This window comes from Schistosoma haematobium, chromosome 2 (assembly GCF_000699445.3).
Source record: "Schistosoma haematobium chromosome 2, whole genome shotgun sequence".
Lineage (NCBI taxonomy): Eukaryota > Metazoa > Platyhelminthes > Trematoda > Strigeidida > Schistosomatidae > Schistosoma > Schistosoma haematobium.
Window position 1 is genome coordinate 15,476,877 of NC_067197.1, and position 26,044 is coordinate 15,502,920.

The following is a 26,044-nucleotide window of genomic DNA, read 5'->3' on the forward strand; positions in this document are numbered from 1 at the left end:
ATTCAACACTTCATATAATTTATTCATGAGTTATGGATATTTCTAAAATTATTTTTACACTTCGTAAATTAATAGACTTAAAAACCGTTATTACTACAATTCACTGTTATGTCTATATTCCAGAATATGAGATGATGTAGGCAGAACATTTAAGTTTAACTAACAACTCAAAATATACAGTCAGTAAGCACACATAGATAAAAATAAATGAATATATCTAGAAAATTTATATGTATACACTTATGAATCATCAAGAGTTTAAGAAACCAATATTTAAACGAAAAATACGCGCGTTGGCTGATACATCCATCCAATCACATAAAAAATAATTTATATATAAACATAAAATTATATACGAAATATAAGCAAATTATGATGAACTAAAAATAGTATTATCTGCCAAATAAGTTAATCCAAAGGGTTAACTAATTTAATTACATACAAGCTTATGTAAAATAAAGGTGTGGTGCGTGCTACTTATATTGATATAAGCAGTATATCACGCGAGTCAGGAATGTAATGTCTGGTAGCGAAAGATGAGAAAGATCAAAAAAGGAAGAGCGGGAAAAGAAAGCAACTAGTATGGAAATGTAAGAACAATGAAGTCCGAGACAATTATTGAACATTTTGCAAACTAAGTATTATAGTATGGTTTTTTCTACTTTACCAAGTAACTGTAATTTTGTGCTAAATATAATTCGATTGTCCCCACCCGTGTTCTGTTCACTACAAGGGTATAGTACATGTTTTACCCATTTATTTTTATATGTTTTTTCTCTTTCATATGACATTGAATATTTTTGTGGGCATTTAATATCATTGTTATCAGTTACATACTTTATTTACAATTAAACTCAATACATATTTCATATGTTTTCTTCAATCAATTACAGCCTTAAATAAAAGAATTACATTTTGTAATTTGATATTATTAAAAATATAAAGAAAATAGTTGCCTGTAACTTCATTACGTCATCGATAATAGTTCAGTTGAAAAACTAGCCGAAATTTAATGTTCTGTTAATAATTACAAATCTAGACATTAATGCAACATTAGTAATCATCATATCGTTTTACAGCTGAATAGGAATTAATTTAAAAACATAGTCGTTGAGATTTGGTCAACAGGTAGTAGAGATTAACATAAATTTGGTAGATAAACTTTCTGAACTGACTATGATAATGATAATGATGATAACGTTTGACCATTCATATGACATATACCTTAGAAATATATGATGGAAAACGAAAATAGATACCGTTTCTTGTTTCGTATGATTTTTTCTCGCTTTAAGTAAACTTTCAAGTCTTAACTCAAAAATATAATGGTTTCATGTGGGACTATCAATTTGTACAAAATACAAGACAATATTGTTATCAGTAAATATTCATGTTCTTCTATTATAAGTTTTATTTTGACCTATGAACTGTTATTATACGATGTACCGTTCTTGAATTGTGCCCAGCCTATTAATTACAATCTCCCACATTCACAGCCACTTTTAGCTAGATTTTGTACAAATGTTATTTTCTATTTTATGATCAGATGTAGTCTGTTTGGTTTGTATATAAACCTAGTATATTTGAAATACACGATTCATATCTCAGAGGCTGATATTGGTATTTTGAACTTAATAGACAGGGCTAAACAGGTAAAAGGACCGATAATGACTCTAGACTGTTCATACTTGGTCTGATCGATAAATCCCTGTTCTCTAATTGTCGGTATCGTTACGTCACATATTGATAGGGGTACAAAGCCACAAGTTATAATAAAATGTAAAGAAGATTTCCTGTGAAAACATTTTAATCAAATTTTTTTTGAGGGGGGGAGAGGGCAATTTTTTTAAAAATCACTGTTCTACTTTTATAATTTTATTTATTATTCAATGAATTGTTCATTTTGATTTAATTAAATAAATTAATCTGAAAAAATGTACTTCATGTTTACATTTAGTACTTTATTATGCAATGGACAAAATGAATAGTTCAATTACACAATTATAATTATATATAATTAATTTTATTATATGAATTAATTAGTCTGAATAATAGACATTTCTGTGAAATTAACAACTTTTCATGTATAGTTTATTATTTATAGTATAATACTTTATATTTATATATATGCATAGTAATTAATGACAGTTATGTATTAAGATTGTACAATTTCTACTGAAATTATGTTTTTTAGATGAAGAAACGTGTAAAATGCCAATAAAAGTATAATCCATTTTCTTTAAATAATAAAAAAAAGATTGTACTATTAGAAAAGTATCCTACAACTAGATTTTATAATATTTTTCTTTTCAGGTAAAAGTATTAAAAGTGATGTATAGTGGTAATAATAATAATAATAATAATAATAATAATAAGAAGAAGAAGAAGAAGAATACAAATTACATAACAAACAGAAGTAATTCACTCCCTTAAATTGAAATTCATAAGTGTATTGTTTACATGTGAAAACATTATAATGGATAATAATGTTTTGAAGTAATAATCAAAAAATCGAAGATAATTAGAAGAGATAATAATTCACTTACCATGGATTGTTAGTTGTACTTTTCAAGTACATTATTAGTTTATTTTTCAGGAAATTAGGTTGATTCACATAAAGAGACAAGTTGAATGTTTATTTTATATTAAACTAATATATACCTGATAATTATTATTTATTTCAATAGTTGAGATCATAAGTCAATTGAAGCTAGACCACCATCGAAAGCCTGGAAACACTGGACGGCCGTTTCGCCCTATTGTATGACTCCTCAGCAGTGCACATCCACGATCTCGCCCCCCCGCGAGATTCAAACCCAGGACCTATCAGTCCCGCTCGCGAGCGCTTAACCACTAGACCACTATATTTGAACATAGAAATATTGGTACAAAGGGGCACTGAATACATATGCGCTACACAAGTCACTTAACTTGTTGGTTGTTGGCTCAATGACTGGACAGTGTCCGAGAATGAGCGATCGCGTGGGTTTAGAGGCAGAATTAGGTTGCAATACTTGTCTAGTTCACTAGGACCCAAGTTTCAAAGCAGCAAGCGGACCTTCCAAGCATCATCTTGGTTAGCAAAGTCAAATTTGAATAAGTCTTCGTAACGTCGAAACTACATATCAAACGTGACATTGGATTACGGATCGTAATAAAACTCGGAGATACTGTTAGCGATACCATCGACTGATGGTGCGGTAGTAGTAGAATTAGAACTGCTTGGTTGAGTACTAGACCGGTAAGCTAGCTGTTTGATGAGTCCCAGCCCGCTAGGCTAGGAATGGGAAGTATATTATGCAGTGTTTCTACTGGCGTGATAGCTTCAACCCTAGCAGATCCCCAGTGATGAGGAAATGAATGAACACTCCTGAGGAGTCTCATACCGTGACGAAATATCTGTCCCATGCATTTCTTCCTTCAATAATAGTCTAACTGAGATCAGTACGCAATGCAATCTATGGAAGTATATTACTGATTATCATTTTTTAAAACACTTTTGAAAGAAATCCCAGTGGTTCAACACAGAATAGTAATTACGGGTATGTGCTAAACATTTTTTATTCTCTTCCTTACATTTCCTTCGGATACAATATCATCGTTGAATGTAGTCAAATTATTATTTTTGGTTAGCCTATCACTATTCAAAAAATTAGTTAATTCCCTGTCAACTTAAACGCCCTAGTATTAACGCCGCATACAAATTTTCAAACACCAGCTTAAACTCTTGTTATGATCATGAATAAATCCAAGATTTTAATGGTGGTGTAGCTAAGATCAGTGAGTGGATTAAGACTAGTAGGTCACTGGTGTTTCTGATATAACGATAAATTACAAGTACATCCGCCTGATGAATCAAACATAGAACGCAACACACGTCCTGGATTCCACTTTTAGCTACCAGCCATCTCTGTTTAATATGCTTGTGGCTCAACGGCGATTTCGAGACAATTCGGTCAGAATGTACATATACTAAAAGAGATTGATCAATTGCAGTCCAAAAGACTGACAGGAAGATTCAAGCAAACACTGTTCTCTAACTGACTGTATCATTACGTTATTTATTAATAGGGCACAAGACCACAAGTTATAACAGAAACAGTGGACCAGTCAGAAATCTGTAAATGATAAGTACACAGCTTTAGTCAAGAAACGGTTTTTACTCTCAAGATTTGATACGTTAACCACTGATAATCTTGATTTTCTAATAAACATATACAAAAAATTGCTAATTTTATAACCAATTTTTATGGTCATATCAAATACTTTATCAAACTTATACTGAGTTTAAATCAGTCAGTTGTAACTCCTAATTCTCTATAATGGTCCCAAATGTTTTTGTTGAACAACAACATGCTCCACAGAAAAGCGATGAATATTACCAAAACTATGTATCTTTGTGAAAGAAACACATGTTTTACAATTAACATGATAGAAATATTTACATTTCAACAAAATTAAAACTAACAATTTGATCAAGATAATGTTTATCATTAGTTCATTAGAACAATTCAACTTAAATGTCTCTCAAAATATAAAACTTTATACAGAGAATCAATTACATATCTGTATATTAACACAACAAATTGGCATACCACACACTAAAAAATCCCTAATAATAAGGTAAACATACATACTCACACTTTACTCGTGTATTTCAATGCCTAATTTGGAAGCTAGTTTAATATTCCCGGTATTTCATTTATCTAAATCCATGTCAATGAACAATAAATAACTAATTTTTTCCATACACCGATTGATAGATCTAGTTAAATGTGATTGACTTACAAAAGAGCATGTGATAAAATCAATTCAATAGTTTTCTTATTCATATCAATATAACTCCATTTAAAAAAAATTAATATTTTTGTATTTACTTATTAGGTGACAAGAAAATTTTCAAATCATATTAAACTTGTACTTACTTACTTACGCCTGTTACTCCTCGTGAAGGAACATAGGCCGCCCACCAGCACTCTTCATCCAACCCAGTCCTGAGCAGTCCTTTCAAGCTCTTTCTAATTGTTATTCATCCTTTTCTATTTCCCAACGTAATGTGTTCTTAGGCCTTCCTCTTTTCCGCTTCCCTTCAGGATTCCTACTTGGAACTTATTGACTAAATCTATATGCATTCAAGTGTTAATGCTCAAACTAAGATAGGAGCCAACCAATTGTCAATCCATTTTCAACTAAGCTGTTGGATAAACTTCTAACTACAGCTAGTATTGTGGCATCAAATTCAGTCTTAAATATCAACGAGAAAAAAACAGCACTACATTTTACAAATAATAAATAAACTAAAAATCGGAGACTTCATTGAATTGTTAGTTTATGTATTATCAACCATTTGGAGTTGCACAGTTGTGAAGATAAAAATTGAAGGTTGTAAGAAAAAGAACTAGCAGAATAAGGGAAACATGGCCAATAGAGTAAAGATATATGGTTATGTTCACGTTTGTACGCCAAATAAATAATAATCTCGGATTATACAAAATGAGAACGTTTCAGCGAAGAAAATTTTCTTTGTGACGATAGCACGTAAGAGAGTTGTACAATCGTTCATTACTACATACAGTTATCCATAACAAAAATAGATTGTTGCGTCATTTACTGAAGTACGTTCATTATCTATGGTAAAACTACTGATTTGAATAAAATACTAAAGGAAAATAATATGTACTACACTATCACCGAGGTCAACTTAAAATGAGAATTCCACTTCCTCAATGTTTCTTCTAGAAGACTGGATAGTTCTCTACAAATATCGACCTAAAGAAAGTCAACGTAGAATGGATAATATACCGAACTCCGAACTTTGACCCCACTGAGTAAGAAGATAAATCCGACGCACTGACTGTCTTTGTGAGCTAGAAGAATCTGTACCGAAGATAGGATCATCGTACGACTAGACGAGATCCGGCAAATGCTTATGGAATATGGATCTAATTCTAGATCCATTGACAGTAGTCTGAAGCCCAAGTGCTCAAGTTGAAGGACACCCCTACAGTACCAAAAATGTCCATGAAAATCGATTTCAGAGGAGGTAAACTACTAAAGATCTCGAGAAACTGACTATCTAGATCTTCAAAGAAGGCTTTTTAAGAATAAACAGCCACTTTGCTGTGTATCTACTAGATTATTTGCTCCGATGAAGTTTATTATGTTAACCGCACAAAGCGTGCTTTTTCCAAATGCACATCTAAGCACTATCCAGCATGGTTACCGAAGGGTGGATGCGAATCAGTTAATACAAAGATCTTTGAACATAGAGTCAATTCTGGTCATTAATGTCTACCGAAATCCTCATTTGAAATTATTCAAAGTTAGACGAACTGGTTGGAAAAGAATCTGAAAAGGAAACTTGGGTGCAGCGAAGGCTCTGACGTTTCATCAATTCTAGACTTGACTTTGTGTTTATAAGCGGTATATCCAATCCCCTAGTTTAGCATGGTCCTAACAGCTCCTCATGTTTTACCTGTCATTTATTGACATGTGCTGGTTTTTTCTTCTTCATCTTCTGTATTCTCTAAGTGAGCGGTTCTCTTTTAAATCTCTGTTCCGTTTCTTACTATGACACATGTTCGTTCAGTCAGTCAGTTACAACGTAGAACCTGTATGCATGTATAGCGGTTCAAGTTACCATAACACTTTAACACAGAGAGATTAAGTTCTCAGCCCAAATCCAAGAAGAGCAGAGGTAATAATAGTATCAACGGTAATAGGAAAGATTATGCATTGAAGATACTACTCGAAAAGAAAAATTAACGAACTGTAAACAAAATCAGTTATGAGGAATTTAGAATCTCAGGATTTGGGCGAAAACGAAGAATGGATAAACCCATACCATCGCAAAAGATTTTGAGCCATGTCAAAGTCTCTAAACAGTAGTTGTGACAGTCACGTGGACCTTAACCAGCTATTCTACACCCATGAATACGGTTAAACCCAATTGTCAGAGATTTGACGGACTGGTGTCATGTTTTGGTTTGGCCGCCCGTACCTTTCTTAACTACTACAGAAAACATAGCCGGTCGAGGTAAGCGGTGGTTGAGCGTACGTAACACATCCCAACCACCTCGGTTGATGAATATTTACTACCTCATCAGTCAATTACCCATCTTTACCTTGAACTCCATTCCCAACCCATTCATTGCTTACTCCATCGTCACAAAATACATGAGCGATGTTTCGCAAACTCTTGTGATCGAGTACCAGTAACCCATGAATATCTTCTACTCTTAAAAGCCACGTTCCAAATCCATAAATTAGAGTGAATTGCTGCACAATATTTGTCCAGTACATCCACGTCCAGGTCTGAAAACAGCATGGTTTACTCGGGTCCCCTCTTTACGAGCTCTAGTTAGACGTTCATGTATTGTTAAAGCTAACGGTCTAGACACTACATGAGTTAAACTAACTACTTTGTGATTGTCACTGAGAGTTTGATCATAAACGAAGATCGTTAAACGATGAAATTGTGCAAAGCTTCCTTAAGGACAAAGAAGCCTGGTGGTCGAAGCGTGCTAACGAGTTAGAAACAGCAGCTGCCCCTCTTTCAACTCATCCGAGTCACTGGCATCAAAAAGTCTGGTGTGAGTGGAACAATCTGTAAAGATGATGGGATACTGATTAATAACATCTACCGACGTCTTGGACGATGGGCAGTTTTTCGAGGAGCAGCTCAACTGGTCTGCTGCCCAGGAAACATCGATCAAACTGTCCTACCGTCCATGGCCAGTGATGACTGACCTCCGACCCGTCTTAAAGATGGTGGCGACCTCCTGGTTGAGAAACTGACTGTCAGTTGGAGTGTTCCAACATCATAGAACGAGTTGATAGTTGTTCCTATCTTTGAAAAGGTCTCATTTCGTTTCTGTAACAATATCGAGGGGCAAGTCTACTTCCGATTGAGTCCAAACTATTGGCTTCCGTCATACTTCGTAGATTGTCCAGAACTCGAAAAAGATTGACTAGAGAGGAACAGGCTGATTTCCTGCCGTAACCTTCACCATAAAAGTGGAAGTAGCTTCCTTAACTGAAAGAACTGTTTCTGGTTATATTTTGCCTAACTGAACTGCTTCCCTCATTACTATTATTATTAGTAGTAATTCATTCTCATATATTAACCTCTGTTCATTGTTATTCTTTTTTACTATACTGACTTTACATTTTATATCTCTTTACAACCTGATTGTTGAGTGGCACATACGTATTTGGTGCCCCCTTGTACCAATCTTTATGTGATCAAATAAATAAACTCCTTTTCCTATCTCTTCAATAAACTCTCATGACCATGTAGCAAACCAGAAAATGTTAAAATACATTTACAAAAATCAAGCATTAATACCGATATGATAGAATTAAAACGTAGAATTACATTCTTTTACTCATTGTGATTTTTGGTCAACATTACTACCGTTGTTACTTCAATGTGATGACTACTCAGTGTAGTATTTGTTTCTGTTTCCTAGTGTGATATTTTATTCGGTATAACAAACGACATTCTTCTATTAAAAATTAACATGAACTATGCTCAGTATGACACGAGGCAAGTGGTTTATTATAACTCGGGACATTTTTCATATACATGATCCTATAGCAATTATTGTTATAGCACCCATTATGCAAAATGGGTGTACAGTCAATATAGAAATGAATGTATTTTCGACTAGGGTCGTCGTCATGTTTGGAGTTAATGAATATTCACTCGTACTAGTCATGGCGTTCTTACTTTGCGTCATGAGAGATGAAGTGGTTCTTCGTTTTACAGGTAATAAGCGACTCCGACAAAACAATTAGCGACGAACAGATATAACAATTGGTCACGCAGTCATAACAGTCGACCACCAGTCATAACAATTGCCTAGTCCGACAATCGATGTCCCCAATGCAAATGTTTAACATAATCATCACTTTACTGTAAAAATTATCTCGGTTTATCTTCTTCTTTAGTTCTGAGTTGCTAGTATTTTTAAAAGAATAGACACCTATGTAATTTTTTTAGATAAACACTGCTACTCAATTATCGATTACATATTTATATATTCAGTTTTCCACTTAAATTTCGTATTTTTATATTCTTCTGTGCGCTATAGCCTTTGTATACCATTAACAATTTTGGTTACTATACAGAATATAGATCTACAAAAAATCTTTGGATAAATGAACTAGAATGGGACAAGAAACATGAACATTGATTACAACTAACTTCCTATGTGGAATCTCTATTTCTTTTATTGTAGCCAAGTAGTCAATAGCGAAGTGTATCTGAAGCACCTGAGAAACTTATGCTTCACCTAACATTGAATTATGGCGTTAAAGAACTCAAGCTGCATATAGAACCTAAAACATTCTGGAGACTGCCTTATGATTATTAATAGGAAATAGTTAATGATGTAGCTACAGTGAATAGCATGATTGAATGAATAGACTAAGTACCAGAGAATAGTCTTGATTACTATTTAGCGAGATTCCGATAACAAATTCAGACATACATCACTTACAACAAAAAGTTATTAAAATCAACCTTGATAATACTGGATATTAAATTAACAAGAATAGATGTTATGTGTGTATATAAAAGGATAGAGATCCAAAAGAAGTAAGTACAAGACAGCGACCTGATCACCAAAATAGTAACAAGTAGAAGGTGAAACAGGTAAATAATAATAATAATAATAATAATAATAATAATAATAATAATAAACAACGCCTAAAAACAGAATGATGCATAAATGTTACCGTCCTTTGTAAGTCATAGAAAATAAAAGAGGAAATATTGTTATAAACTAGACAAAACACAGAAAAGAGATCATAAAAACCCCCTTTAAATAAATAAACACATGACAATTAGAATTAAACAATCTAGTGCAGCAGAATAGTGACCGGTAAACCATTGATAGATATGTAGAAAGTCAAATCACTAGACAAACAGGCAGACAAGAGTTGAGACAAAAAAAAGTTTGAAAGGAACAGAAACTCATAAAATACTAAAAAATAATAGGATAATTCAACAACATAAAACAATCTGATCATTTTATGAAATGATCTACATCTTTTTTTATTAATGAATACATTGGCGCAAAATAATGATAAAGCACTAGTTCTCTTTTTGTATTTTATTCGTAACAGTAAACGCCAATAATAGTTAGAAAATGAAAAATCATTCTTTTTTCCCGTTCCCTTAATTTACTATGAGATTATACAATTCAGGCAAGAGATGATGCAAGAAAAGCAACACCACGTTCGTAGAAACGATTAGATGATTCAGAGGACATCATTTGTAAGGTGAATAGTACAACATTACGTGAACCGTTCATATAAACTGGTAATCGTACATTACCTTCTTTCTCTAAGAATCGTTCAACTCGTTCATCATTAGATAATCTGTAAAATATTCGGAAAATAAAGTATACATAAAGTTATATTCATTAATTAATCACTTCGTGAAAAACTATAACCATCATTCCTATTATATTCATGAGACGGTAACATAAAACCATACACAAATTTTTTTCTAGGTTATAATGTGTCTGATTCTGAAACTGATAAACGAGCTTGCCACATCCAAGCACGGCCGAAAACTTGAATGAGAAGGAAGCCTTATATATATCCCTTACAAATTAAAGCCACATTTCTCAACCAACGGTGTGTGCTATATTTTTTTTAAAAAAACATGCCTTGGCTAATCGAGTGTGACTAACAGTGAACCGATGTTTGATTGGCTCAGTACATTAGATTATTTTGGTCCGAAAATATTAAACTGTAACGGCTCATCGATTCTGCGGTAATAGACTCCAAGTTCATAGAATTCTTCTGTCAGTTCCCTTGGATAAACATTAACTTACATAGACCATATTGAAATTATGTAGAATCATTTCAAATATGTTATAAGGTATTGATAAGTTATCGTTTAATTTCGAGGAGGGGAATTTGTACCAGAGATTTATTAATATTTTCGTGAAATAGCACATTATGAATGTCTCAAGGAATCATATAATCAAAAACATATACTGATGGGAAACACTAGTAATTCAGTAAACATTAGAACCGTTTAGTTTTCTAGTGTTTAACTTTAATACAAAGATGCTCGGCTGTTCCAGTTACGAGCATATCAAACACACCGATAACCGTAAAAAACGTACTGGTGTTTCACGAACGGAATAAATTGATGAAATAATTGTCATTTAATTAAATAACTTACTTGATCCACTTTAATACTGTAACTGGGAGTTCAACTGAAATGGAACCTGATAATTGAATTGTAGTTGCATTCAACGGTTCTGCACCCATTAACCATAAATCTCGAACAACAAACGCTCCAGAATTTGATGAAGGAAGTTGAGGTGGTTTCTTACCTTTTCCTACGATTACAAGTTCTACATCTAGGTATAATTCTTCAAGAGCCCAGCCATTAGATTGAGCAACGAATTGTCTAGTAGCTGTAATGTAAGCTTCAGGCATAAAAAGTCCACCTAACCAAACCTGAAAAAATGTACATTTTTATAGAAAACTATCGGAAAAAGTTAAATAACTCATATCTGAAATGTTAGATAATTTTAACATATGAACACCAATAAAAAAATATTATATACAACATATTAAAGAATTAAATAGGATAGAGTAAATTCTAAAGGAAAATACTTCTTTACAAGATCTTTTTGAGACTTTTGTTAAAACAAAATGAAATTCAGCAGATATTGTTTTATTGTACTATTAGTTGAAAATTCGGTTCAAGTACTTTTAAGTTAAGCAAAACATATATTCATTATTTTTATCTGCTTCGAATTTTATGCGTTAAAACGTGTTAACGAAACGTGAAAGAATCTAGAACTTTACAAATGATCTAATCGCTAACCAATGAATCAGTAATAAAACTATTAATTTCCAAACTTGAGTTACCCTTCTCACCGAAATCGTTTTGAAAAGCCAAGTAGTCTGAACTAGCATTCGTAAAATATTTGGCTCAAAAAACGTGTTTTAACCTATAAGGCACTGCTTCATAAATCCTGTTTAATTAAATATGAAAACGTAACTTATAGATGTATTTCAGAGAAAAATCCGAATCATAAATTAACCTGTACATGAAAAGTGATAAAACAGGGAATTTATTTGTAAATAACTGATTAAACTAGAATTAAAGTGACTGTGAATGTGTAGCCTTGTATATAAACGCGTAAGTCTAATTCAAAAGGCAAACAATTAACACATTCATGTTATTGAAGCTAAGGTCAATGAATTAACAAAAACTGTAACACTTAAGATGAATTTTAACTAAATAATTTAATTAACTAATAATCTGCTAAGAGCATGTGAAACAAACCTGAATATCTCTCAGACCAGCGACCCCATTCGAAGATGTTTCAGTTACTAATAGTAATTGTCTTAAACGAGACACAAAGTCATTTATCCATTGTATGACAGTTAGACCTTCAGGGAAAGTGTAACGGCGCCAATCTTTTGGAATGATTCCTTTTGTTAAGTCAGACATCAGAAGCCGATGATGATTTGTTGGTTTTCGTTCACCAGCACATACCTGTATGGTGTGTACGAAATCGAATTATTATCAAACATAGTAATCATAATTTTAAACAATTTCTTTTGAACCAAAGTTTATTGGACGTAAAATTTATTTTATTCGAGCGTTAAAATTTATTCGCTCAATGTTACTTTCTAACATACCAATACCTAAGTTATAGCGAAAAATACTAAATAAATCACTTTCATTCGATAAACGTTGAGGATCAAATACTGAGTCATAGAATATACTATTTTAATTAATTTACAAATTCTTCGAATTTTTACAGGAGTTTATTACAAGTCATGAAACGAGAACAGAATTTTACTGAATCTAAGCATCAAGGTAGTACAGTGTTGCACATATCCTTACAGCTACAGATTTACAAGACCAGGACTGATGCACATTACACTGATAAATATCACAATGGCACATATGTTCTGAACGACAAACAAAAAAACATTACAAGATTAAAATTCCATCTCAACACTTAGATATCGGAAACTCTAATGTATCGAATGATAAGAAAAGTGAACATAATACGGAATTTCAAAAAGCTTATAACGTGTTGAAGTAGAAATATCCAGAAAAATCTAGAAGTTAATTAGGAAATGTCGTGTTTTTGTAGATCTAAGTTGATAGTCGCTTATATGTTGTCCACTCGATACCTCGAAACTCTAAATATCAGGATAAAAACATTTATACAGTTATTAAATAATAATTTCATTATTTTGCTGCCCCCTAAAAAACATAGTGAACAGAAAAATGGAAAACAACTCATATGAGAGTGTTTCTAGTGAGAAATATACTTAGAAACACAAAGAAAAGCCAAAACAAAGTAATTCACTCAATACTTACAGCAATAACAACACTAAGATCTCCTCGAACTGTTGTTAAAAGATTACAACCAGTATTAACTTCCCTTTCAAAAAATCGATAAAGTGGATCACGTAAATTTTCAGGTGTACGCATCAACGGTTTTAAAGCATCCGGTAAAAGCGAAAGCCAAGTTGTAGCACTAGTTAAAAGTTGACGCATCCACAAAGGTCGAGTGTCAGTATCCACTACAGACTTTTTACGATCTAATCCAGTGCTTACAACAATTGAGTCATCATCACTGATAGCTTCCTGTAGCTTCAAGAGGTTACTAATCATTTCACTTCCTAAAAATTGGAAAACAATTCAAGTTTTCAAATTACTAACTAAAACTAGCAAGATGCACATCTTATATGTATTGTATTTTAAAAAAAAGTATTTTGTTAATAAAACAGGCAAACACAACAACATAAAAGTGTGTTCAATTTTTTTTAAAATCAAACAAACAAGACCAAACTGTGAAAATCCATCCGAAACTTGGTCAAGTTCAATTACTTCTTCAAGAGTAATTAAATGAAAATCAACAACAAAAAAGAACTCTGAAAACTTCATTTAATTTTGAAGAAAGTCAAGAAAATAAATTTATTAAGGAAGCGAAATTGAGGCGAAAATTTTTTTCTCTAAATTAGAATTTTAGGTTATTTTCAATCTGATGAATAATTTATTCATGAATTATATCAATAGAATTGATGTTCTTCATACATTACCCAAAACTAATTCTGGTAAATTTAACCTATAAAGAATAGACCACCATGGAAAACCTCGAAGCACTGGACGGCCGTTTCATCCTAGTATGGGAGTCCCATACTAGGATGAAACGGCCGTCCAGTGTTTCGAGGTTTTCCATGGTGGTCTAGCTTCAATTGACTCATGATTTCAACCTGTGAAACTTCTAAAAAAACTCCACAAAACCCATTCTGACTACAAAGAATATTTAGAAAGTATTGGTTCTCTTTAAATATTTGCGAAAACTGAATACTATACAAAAATTAAATACTGAAAGAAATTTTAGTCGTTCTGCTTAAAACAAATATTTTTTATGCTGTATTTAAATTAAGCCATAGATACAATTACATAAGCCAAGTCACCATAAAAAAATGTGAATTCCGACTGATTACAAGGGCTTCTTTTTATTTTAATCTTATGAGAAATAAAAATAGAATCAATAATTTTAGTCCTTTCAACAAACAATCTCAGATTTTCTATAAAAAAAAACTGTATACTAACTTACCTAAATTAGTTAGAAGCACTTTCTCTGCATTGTTCGGTAAACCAAGCCAAGAAGGAGTTTGAACATCAGGTAACTTTGAAATCCATGATAAGAGCTCATCGCGTGAACTGCCATCTGGTGTCACGATATTTTTACCTACTTGTCCATCGACATTCCGAACAAGAGGGAAATCGTGCTACAAAACATAAATAAATTATATAATATAATGAAAACAGAATCCATTTAATACCATAGTGTAAAATCCACTGAAATGTAGAACATTGTTTTATATGTAGGTATGTTTAAATACATAAAAAAACAAATAAAATTAAGGGTAACATTTAGAAAATATATAAATAGTGACTTACTTCAAAGCTAGATTCTGTAAACAAAACACTGAGGAAAGTTTCCAATAAACGCTGATCGAAGAGATTATCAATTTTACCACCATAAATACATTGTCCTAATAACGTACGTAATGCAGACCATGGTACTTTATCAGGTGATAAATTCGAACGTCCTAATGCTGCCATGTCAACCCAAGTATCAATGGTATCACAAGCAACTTTGAGATCAGATTCATTAAATTCGTATCGTTTAGACCAACCTAAAGGAACATAACGTAATCGTTCTTGTACCACAGCATTAAACCAAGCGAGTAGGAAGTAAAGGCGAGCTCTTTCAGCAGGCGCACGAGAAATCCGACTGGCAGGAACGTTAGCAAATGTCCGTAAAAGACTTGCCTGGAGTATTGAATAAAACACAAATATTATTACATTCCAATGTGCCAATATAACCGATAATACATAAAACGGAACAAGTATATTGCTATAAATATACGGAATAAATGAATCAACAACCATAAATAACAAGAAAATATATAACTGACCTTAATACCAGGTGGCGGTTCAAACACTAAAACACGGCCAGAACGTAGTACATTTACGGGTAGCTTGGGATTTATTTCCATTGTAAGGAATAGTCGGAAGTTTGGATGAGGTTGTACACTATGAAGCTTCTTCTCCATTTGTACCAACCATCCAGAGGCCAAATGAACATTTTTCAACATAACCCATTTTCCACTTTTTGCTGCAGAATTGATTGCTTTATCAGCCTGTGAGAAACCTTCAGCAGACCCAATAGCTATACTTGTTAGTTGTTTGTTGTGTTCATTTGCTAGATCTTCCACTCGACCACTTGGATCGAAACCCTTTAAAACAAAAACAAGATAAAAATATAAATCTGAACAATTGATAAGTTGACAAATACCACGTATGTAAGCATAATAAATAACCATGTATCAATTAATCAGATAGTAGTATCGTATGGACGTTTAGATGTCCTCATGTCAAATTAAAATCCACTGTAGAGTGAAATTTATCAAGTTCACATAAATATTAGAAGATAAGAGGATATGAAATAAATTTTTTAAATTACAGTTCAAGAACAAAGATGGTTGACTGACAATGAGTCTCATTAAAAAGTAGTTATAGGTTAGGATGAAACCAATATCAATTAATTTTCAAACTGACGTTATTTTAACATGAACGGCTATCTTCAAACCAACAAGTATAATAAAAGTGAAAGCTAAATCGCATGTCCTAATTATCTAGGTTTTTGAAAGGATGTTAGCAACTACGCTTTCATCTGTTATACTGTATTTTTGAGTAATGAATTAACGGGAATGATTCACCCATTTCTTCATATAAAATCAATAACTCACTTGTGCAGCACACAATAAAACTGGTATATTAGCTCGGATTTCATGCTCCACAATTGACATTAATTCTAAATGACCACGAGCCGACTCCATAAAGTTTTGTCCAAAACATGTGATGACAAAAAGATGGGCAGCAGCAAGAATGCGATCAGGACGGAAAGCTTGAATAAGAAGTAGACTATACAGCTGGTTACGTACAACTCCAAACCAATCATTTGGTGAGTTGGGTGCTTCCCACAATTCAGGAACATCTGCCTGTAGAAGACAATATAAATTAATTATATTTAGAACATGTTTTATTTTAATAAAATACTAATTAAACTTATATAAATCATATGATAAGTAATCTGCAAATATGAATTTTTAAAATGTACTTACTTCTGGTGAAACACTTTCCAACCAAGATTTAAATATATCACTTTTTTGGGAAATCAATTTATCTAGATTTTTAAAGGCATTAAGCTTTGCTTTCAAGCATTGACCTTTATTCCCTAAATATGAAGTATCATTATCACTAGTCGAATTATCACCTCCCTTCTTAAGTGTTTCTTGTCCATGAAGGAAACATGTAAATTCAGATTCTAGTCCATTTTGTTGAATATTAGGTATACCACTGACTTGTCCTTTAATAAATATACGTGCCAATAAGACAGATAAGGTAATTTGATCTTTATATAGCATTCCCCTTGCAATACGATTATAAGTTACCTATAATTAGAGAAATGAATAAGTAATTAATGATATTATTTGTTTGAAATTTCCCAAACAAGTGAAGATTATAAAATTTTAAATAGGTCGCAACAATTACCGTACGATTTGAAAAAGAATTCACGTCATATCTATCATATTTACCGTCACTGAAAGCTAATGATATACTAGTTCAAGTTGTATAAATAATCGGTAGAAACTAACAAGATGAAAACTAAAATAGAGTTAAATTCCTAACATAAATAACAATTAAAAACCAAACATGGAACTAATTGATGAAGTCAATGACAATTAATCAAATCAACTTCAGAAGATACAAGATTAACTGTTTGAAGATTTGAGAAATCATTTACCGTGATTTATGAACTTTAGATGGCGAAGTTCAAAATATATGGAAGTGATGGAGATGCATTTTTTCACCCTATTCTAAATGTTGAACTGAATCTGTGGTATAGTAGTTCGACTTCCGGTTCTAAGTTCGAACCCTGTTCCACCTCGTCCACTTTGGGAAACCGAAGAGTCTTATTAGCCTTGGAGTGTGGTTCATACTTGAATAACTGGTTAAATGAGTCAATTAGTTAAAATATTAAGCAGATTAATGCACAATGCCTTAACACTGTTATATTTAGTTTCCCACTACTACTGGTGTAATTATTTTGATTCATTTACTTCGCATATTGTTAATTATCTGTCTAAATACTGATGAGAATTTGTCCCAGATCCTAGGATGTCTACGTCTAAAAGATGAGCCGATATTATGAGGAGATATATAGAGACTAAATAAGATAGCGATATGAACTTCGACCAGTACAGTTCAAAGATTTAGAACGTAGACAAACAAAATGTAAATCTCATGAAAAATAAAATACACACCTGGAATAAATCTTTTGTTATAATTTGTAAACGTTGAGCACAATCTTTTACATCTTTCAATCGAACATTCTGAGTTAATACACAATTGAATATATCCAATAGAAATTGTAATGAGTACTGATAAAGGAAATGTACTTGATTCATTGCTTGTAGAGTGAAATAAATACTTGAACATGATTGTGCAAGAGCTACATATTGCTGTGATACAGATTCGACTTCTTTCATGATAACATCAGTTTCTTCAACTTTTTTAGCTACTTCCCCAGCTTCTTGCTTAAGTGTCTCCAAATGTGTAATAATTTTGTCATCATCTAACAAATTGCCCTGAAAAAAACACATTATGTAAAGTGATATTAGTAGATAGAATAGTAGCATTTCGTTGGACAAGAAAATTCTGACTTACATATTGAAAATTGTTCACTTAAAAAAGATTTGACTTAAAAATTGTTTACTAGATTATATACCTAAGAATAAACTTTACTTTAGAGTTGTTCGCTAAGCATTATTCATGTCATATTGAAAAGTTTTTCAATGAACAGAAAGACAAATTAGAAGAAAACAAACATTATAAGTAGTCAAATATCGATTCATGTGATCAATTCTCACTTTGTGGATGATCGTAGACGGCTATCCAAACAGAAAAACACAAGCAGTAAGGTTTGATTATTAGAAATTAACTGGAAAGCCAGTAACCACACCTTTCTTCACAGTTTTATATCTATATAGTATACAAGACAGAAATTCATACTTATTGGGTTTTAAATAATTTAGACACCGTCTAGAGTGTTTTAGAACTTGTCTAACACAGCTACATAATTTGGTGGAACTAAACAGGCACCAAGAGCCTTGGTAGATGATAGGTCTTAATATTTATTTCTTAAACTGGGATATATTTTCAATAAACTTCAATAGCTAATTAAAGTAACCAAAAAATAATGCAATAGGATATGAAATAGATGAATCTGTAAGGCAAGCATGATACATATGAGTGAAATAAAGGATAAAAAAGGGTAATTTTAAAAAAGGATATAAACGCTGGTAAGCTAGAAATAAAGGAATTACAGTTGATTAAATAAATAACATTACAAAACAGTGACTGATCATAAAAGAGAAAAGCATATTACGTAGAAATAGTTTTAGCATGAAACTAAGTATACGGTCTCAGATAAGTTCACGTTATTGTAATTATTTATCTGTGAACAATGGAGTAACAAAGTGAAATGACTATGAAAGTGTGAAAAGATGACGTATAGTTGATATCTCACAATCGTCAGTAATTATATACATTTAAAAAAGTAATTCAAGTCTTTAAAAAAATAACACAATGAAAAGTACCTTGGCTTCATTTAACGACTGTAATAGATCTTTCTCCAAATGACGTAATTTAAGTTGAAATTCTCCTTGCATTTTTAATAAATCTGATCTTTTCGCATCCACATCAGGACGTTCAGCTTTAAGAGCTGCATTAAGACATTGACTTTGTAAACTTCCACGTGTGACGGTGAAATTCACGAAGGTCACACGAGAACAAACATCAGCAGGGAAATCGACCTGTATTAAAAAAAGAGTCAAATTTAACTGTGTAATTGGCTAAAACTATAAAATGTAGCGGCATAATAATTAAACAATATATTATTAGTATTGTATCAAGTTATAAGAAAACTTAAAACATTTTTGGTAATGACTTACAGAGGGATCTCTTGTAGATAAGAAAATACGAAACGTTGGTGATAGATCAATGTCTTGATCTCCAATGGTAATCAGAGTTCGGCCGCCGGTTCTACGAACTTCTCGATTGAGCACCGGGTTTAAAATAGAGTCGTACGATTCTACATCTTGAACGAGAAGCGGTGTACCGAATCTTAAGGCAGATTCCAAAGTTTTACGGAAAGCGTCATCAAGGAAGGATGTTTTCATAATCTTCTTGGATTTATATTCATTTACCAAAAACTCAGTCGCCTGACCACTCGGATCGATTATCAATGGATATCTATTAAAGCGTCGTAGTATTATAGCATTCTCGACACACAATTCATCATCAGGAAGAGCATTGGCCTGCCATCTGAGTCGTTCATCTGGATTGGATAGGTACTGAGAAAAGCAACAAAATTTTGGTTATACAACAGTGGTGAATTCACTAGATCTTAAAAGTAATAAATACTCATACAAGGCATATTTGGAATATATTTTTTCTATCAAATATAAGGAACTAACCTCCACTAGAGCCAGATCATTACGGAAATGGATACCAACAGATTGTAAATGCTGACACCACGTGGCAAATAAGCGTGAACGAAAATGTTGATCAAAATAACCAGCATAAGCCATAAATGCTGCAGAAAGTAAACAATCACCGAATATAGTGGACATTTGAGATTTAAAAGTTTCAGAACTACTTTCCCAACGAGCTCGTTCGTTACTCAACGACTTAATCAATGCAACAGAACGTGCAACCTAAAATTACGGAAATTTTTTATTAAAAAACACCATAAATTGGTCAGAAATGAATATTTGGAAAATAAAATTTAAGAATAGGAGACGCAATTTAATGACATTTACTATCACAAAAGATCGGTAAAAACAAATAGTGTGCTTTTACAATTCCTAAACGTCTCTGAGAACAGTAAGTAGTTGCTTTATTTCCCGACAGTCCTATGGCAAACTAGTGAATCTTCATACAAAGAAACAACTTCAAGAGGTTTGTCCTATTTTTTTAGAAGTTTACACTTGCCGTAATGCCTTAATACGTAAGATTGTATATCAGATTTATAAAGTGTATCAATAAAACTGCAAAGTGGGACAAAATCACTACTTTTGAACTCACTTTCCAATATACAATAAGAATGTGTTTGATTTATTTCAGTATAAACAAAAACTGATTTCATATACTGTGATAATACATTTTGATTTTTTTGTCAATGTTATCTCTAACTAATAATGTATTTTTTTTCCTTGTTTATTTGACTACGATGCGTGTGAATTGAATTTAAAATTCGAAATCCACTGCTAATCACTACTCATTTCTGTTTATAACGCCTGTGACGTAATGGAAGTACAGAGGCAATCCGCGTAGCATCCACATATGCCAAAACATACAGTTTAATTAGTCAATAAGATTCAAACAACCAATACAAATGAATTAAACTTGAGCACTGTTTTCGAAACTGAAGAAAAATACATTTGATTTGAGCCCACTTCAATCGCTACAGTTGAAACCAAAAAGCCAAACATTTCTTTCAGGAGGGTAAAGTGATACAGTGACATCTATAAAATGACAGCTGCAAACGGTTGGCCAAGATATGGCTACCTTCTCAAAAAAATGAGACACTACTGGTCCGAATATATATATATATATATATATATACAAACATCTTCGACTCGGTTTTAATCAGTAAAGCTTTTTTCTCACTCTTGACCTCGTTAATCAAGTAGCCGGTTGGGCTTATGTACAGGAAACCTGAGTACCAACAACAGAATCGGACGCCTTGTAACATAACAGTTTCAAAACTATAAACTAAGAAAAGAAGAATGAGGGCGAAGATATAAATAACAAAATGTATCAATTCAAACAAAATCTCAGTGATATACATATATATATATATACCTTTGCTTCCACAGTAGCCAAATCTGACTTAATCGCTTGAGCTTGACTGATTAGAACTGCGTATTCTTCTTTGTATTTAGCAATGCTTTTCTCTAACGCTGCAATCGTAACTTCATTATTTTTCGCCTCCTCTTTATTTGTAGTTGCAGCAGCCTCTAATGTTTTCAATTCATTTCGAAGTGGTTCAACTTTCTTCAATATATCCGCATAGTTTATCTTGAAAAGAAAAATAAATACGTTATTTCAGGACACCTTTTAGGTCACATGTTTATCTGATGCTTTACGTACAAAATGACGCACTTCCGTGACTAATAAAACAATTTGTGTGTGCTACATTGATACCAAGAAGGTTAACGATGAAACCAGGCTGACAATATTGACGTTATGTCCGATATTAGTGAGTAACTTCTCAAATGTGCCAGAATGGGTAACTAGATGAACGAACCTGCATTACATATAAAGTAACATAAACTACAGAGTAACATTACGCACAAATGGTAGGATATTGTTATCCGCTTTTGACCAAACTTAATGTCGCCTGAAATTGCGGCGTAGAACGAGACTTCCACGTTGACAACATTTTCCAAGATGACAAAACACTCTACAAAAATTCTGGCTACTTGAACCGCAAAAACATGAATAAATTCTTAAACACATTAATAATTATCTTTGATTTTCCGTTCTTGACCAATATTCTTTTTATTTATTTAATAGCTTCCCATTTTATTGACTTTTTTCTTTATGTATTGCTAACGAGAGAAATAAGTCGAAGCTGAATACTTTTATGTAACTCGATTGCAACGCTTGTTTCTGTCTAACAAGGAATCTACACATTTATCTGCAATTAACATTCCCGAACACACGAAGATTTTTATGCTAGTAGTTTTATTTATAGGCTCGCTTCTTAACTAATTAAACATATGTTATGTCTTCCGATCTGTTTTGACACGGCCTATGATAATTTATGTACTACGAACTAGATAAAGCAGCAACTAACACACACACCAATAAAAATCCCAAATGATGGAATCAAAAACGAAGGCAGAAGTGCAAATGAAGGCTTGGTATGGAACGGAGACAAATTGATATAGAACAACTTTACAAAAGACGCAGAAAAATTAGCAAATTAAAAGTACTAACAAGCAATAAAAGACACCAAAAGTTATGCGGAGATATGGATTATGAGATACGCACTCATCGTTATATTTATCAGAAAAAGAGCATCTGTTCACAAATCTAGATAACCTATAATCTTAGAAATATCAAACAACCTATACCATTATTTTTCTTAAAAATATAAAATCGATAACCATATCTAAGCATCACAAAAACTACTAACCTGAGCTATAGCCCATTTCACCATTGGTCCACAAGCACTACTAGCTCGGTTAACTTTCTCAAAATTATAATCAGGATTGCTGATATACTTCTTTTTCATTGTATCTCTGATACTATCACTAAAAAAATATATACATATAGATAGATAGATATGGCTAGTAGTATAATTAATTTATAAATAAAACCAACCATATCATCGACCATATGCTGAAAAAATGTATGGCAGTAAATTTGTAACATATTGTGGAAACACACAAATAAGCACACATTTATATATACTACTAAAAATACAATTTCAAAGCTGAACAAAAAAATATTGAAACATTTAACATTGAAAAACAGTATGTCATACACATAAAAATTAGGTAGCAGGAACAATAAAAAAACACAATGAAAATTTAGATAATCCAATTATGCCGTATTGAGTTATAGCAGTAATGCGAATCCACACGATCAATAATTCATGTAATCTTGTACAATAATATAAAATGTTGAAATAAAAAAAACAATCTGTAAGTAAGGAAATACAAATATGAATATCAATTGAACTCATATTAAAAGTACTATTAATTCACAAAGATTGAACATGCATTTGATAAACAATGTGTTAATTTTAAGGGAAAGAGATTATATTTCTATATCAGACCTGTAAAAAGGTGGTCAACATATAAAAACTTACGTTACATCATCGGTGTTAAAATTGATAATGCTGGGAACGAATGAATCTTTCACAAGAATTTTCAAAATTTGATTCCAATCAGTGGATGCTTCGCCCAGCAATAAGCAAATAGATTCCACTGCCATTTTGACAACGGGAGGAGGATTTTTCATAGCTCTTATCTCTTGGATATCTCTTTTGCGTATTCCCTCGACAGCTGGGACGAATAATAACAAGTAACAAATAACTGAAAGCACATGCAACACTTATAAACATTTAAGACCGAACAATTAAATGGTTAAAATGTACAAACAAAACATCAACGAACACATAATACTTGGCAAGCAAATAACGGATAGTAAATTTATACACAAACGCAACAAGTATAAAATTGCAGGCTTTGTGATAGCGACAGAAATGATTCAACACGGCAAGAAGCCTTATTACTCACGTAATATCCTCAGCGTTAAAATTCACAATAGATGAGATAAAGTTGTCACGAATTAAATAAGAACGTAATTCCTTCCAGTCCAAATCAGTTTCACCCAACATTGTACAGATGGATTCAATCGCTAATTTGACTGGCTGGGGTGGATTACCCAGCGCACGAACCTCAACCAACTGTGCACGTTTTATTGCATTGACGGCTAGGATGAGAAATATTAGTCATTTCTGTAATAGTAAACTTTTTTTTATTACGATGGAACGTGAAAATCAACTCAAATGTTAGGTGACAATAACCTTTCGGAAACTTGAAACATTCATCTGCAAAATATTATAAACCATCATTCTACAGAGGCATTTATTCCTCAGATGTTTCCAAACTATAAGTAGAAGTATTATGTCTACAAAACTCAATATCTAATGACAACAAAAAATTAACCAACTCCATTATTTGATATATAACGACTAAATCCTACGAGTGTTTATCAAATACTCATCACCAAATCTCACAGTAACGGCTACGAAATTTCATCAATATAGAAAGTAATGTTAATTAAAGAATCACTGTCATTACACTGTGATTCAATAATAGAAATAACCTGATACAGTAAATTTTCAAAAATTTTCCAAAAAGCAAAATAGTTTCTTCTATTCGTCATTTATAAACATACCTTGTTTAGCTTCTGCAACAGCCGGTTCAACTTGACTAAGTTCATTCATAACTAAAGTACGTTTCTCATTAATGTATAATTCTTGATTCGTCAATTCTTCTTGTAATCTTTGACTCATAGTTTTCTTTTTCTCTGCTTCCTGTTGATCTTGAACCATTTGTTTTAATTTATCATTTGCTGCATTATTCATTTGTTCTAATTCCAAACTTTTTTGTGTTAACGATTTCTGCATGACTTCAACCTGAAAGACACATATTAATGTGAATAAGGAGGCTATGACGAACAACGGAAGCCACTTTTGAGGACGTTAGTTCAATTAATTCAAACTTTGTAGAATACTAACATTTAGTTTGGTCACTAATTTATTTCGTAAACCATGAGCTTTCGTTTAATGAATGGCTCTTTGTCAGATAATTTTCTACTCTAAAACTATTGTAAGTTTAACGTAACCTTTTGTACTTCGTTTTTTCTACCCTGATGCTCGGTTTGGACATAATTGTATTTTTCTAGTTGTTTGTGCGTTGTGGCCGTGTTCTTTAACTATTTATTCATTCATCTTTTTTTGTTAATCTGAATCAGGAATAGATCGGGCAGTAATTTAGCAGGCTAGTTTTCTTTTTCACGCTTATCAAGCAATCAGGTGATAGAATAGTTTCTGTCTCTCTGCCCCAAGGTCGTTTATTTTCATTTTGGACCCATGCATTACTGTCCTCAAAGTTGAACTAGATAGTCTGTCGTATCAAGGCCATAAACTAGATTGAGACAAGTCCTATCCATTATATTATTCTGCAGACGGATCAAGAATGTAACACATATACACATAACAAGTCAATGACTACAAGATAACCGGAAACAAATATAAGAGACCTTTGGTTAATTTATAAGGTTGAAAAAACTATTTAGCTGGTGAGTAAAAACAAAAACAATACAATACAAACATTCCAACCTGTTCAACAGTTTCTTTGATTTTTTGCAATCCAATATGTAAATGTAACTGTTGTTCTTCCAAATCTGAACGTTTTTCATGCATTAAATTTACAAAATGTGCAATAAAATCAAGGAAATGTCTTGGCGTAATCCACATAGTACGAGCACCTCGTTTTTGTAGACGAAGATTAGCCTCGTGCAGTGTTTGATGGACAAAAACAAAGGCGTTTGAAACCATTTCACGGAATGAGGGACATTCAGGAAGAAGCCCTTCAACAACAGAGGGTATGATATCAGGAACTTTATAGTCCGGGCGTTCCATGTCCATTTTAATAGTGAATTCTTTCCCAACCTGAAAAATGAGGAATAAGTTTACAGTTTTCACCTCATAATAAATAAACAATAAATTATGTAATAAAAATTAAAAATTAATGTCAAAAGTGCCTTTTCTTTCACAGATTCGACAAAACTTCAAGACATTGTTGAACAAATGAGCAA

General features: G+C 32.5%; 1 protein-coding gene across 1 annotated transcript in view; it reads right to left on the reverse strand.

The window, feature by feature from the left end:
* Positions 1–6,815: 6,815 nt before the first annotated feature.
* The window catches only part of DYNC1H1 (Cytoplasmic dynein 1 heavy chain 1), a 47,875-nt gene continuing 28,646 nt past the window's right edge, over positions 6,816–26,044 (reverse strand). Inside the window, exons 30-47 of the mRNA XM_051214432.1 lie at positions 25,566–25,898; positions 24,620–24,860; positions 23,526–23,721; positions 22,848–22,965; positions 21,509–21,724; positions 20,119–20,358; positions 19,594–19,995; positions 19,240–19,455; positions 17,905–18,228; positions 16,702–17,031; positions 16,327–16,578; positions 15,493–15,813; positions 14,972–15,346; positions 14,625–14,799; positions 13,376–13,680; positions 12,323–12,535; positions 11,204–11,484; positions 6,816–10,386 (exon numbers count right to left, since the gene is read on the reverse strand). Coding sequence (XP_051067605.1) covers positions 10,209–10,386; positions 11,204–11,484; positions 12,323–12,535; positions 13,376–13,680; positions 14,625–14,799; positions 14,972–15,346; positions 15,493–15,813; positions 16,327–16,578; positions 16,702–17,031; positions 17,905–18,228; positions 19,240–19,455; positions 19,594–19,995; positions 20,119–20,358; positions 21,509–21,724; positions 22,848–22,965; positions 23,526–23,721; positions 24,620–24,860; positions 25,566–25,898 — 4,716 coding nt within the window. The 3' untranslated portion in view covers positions 6,816–10,208. The remainder of the gene's footprint in view (positions 10,387–11,203; positions 11,485–12,322; positions 12,536–13,375; positions 13,681–14,624; positions 14,800–14,971; positions 15,347–15,492; positions 15,814–16,326; positions 16,579–16,701; positions 17,032–17,904; positions 18,229–19,239; positions 19,456–19,593; positions 19,996–20,118; positions 20,359–21,508; positions 21,725–22,847; positions 22,966–23,525; positions 23,722–24,619; positions 24,861–25,565; positions 25,899–26,044) is intronic.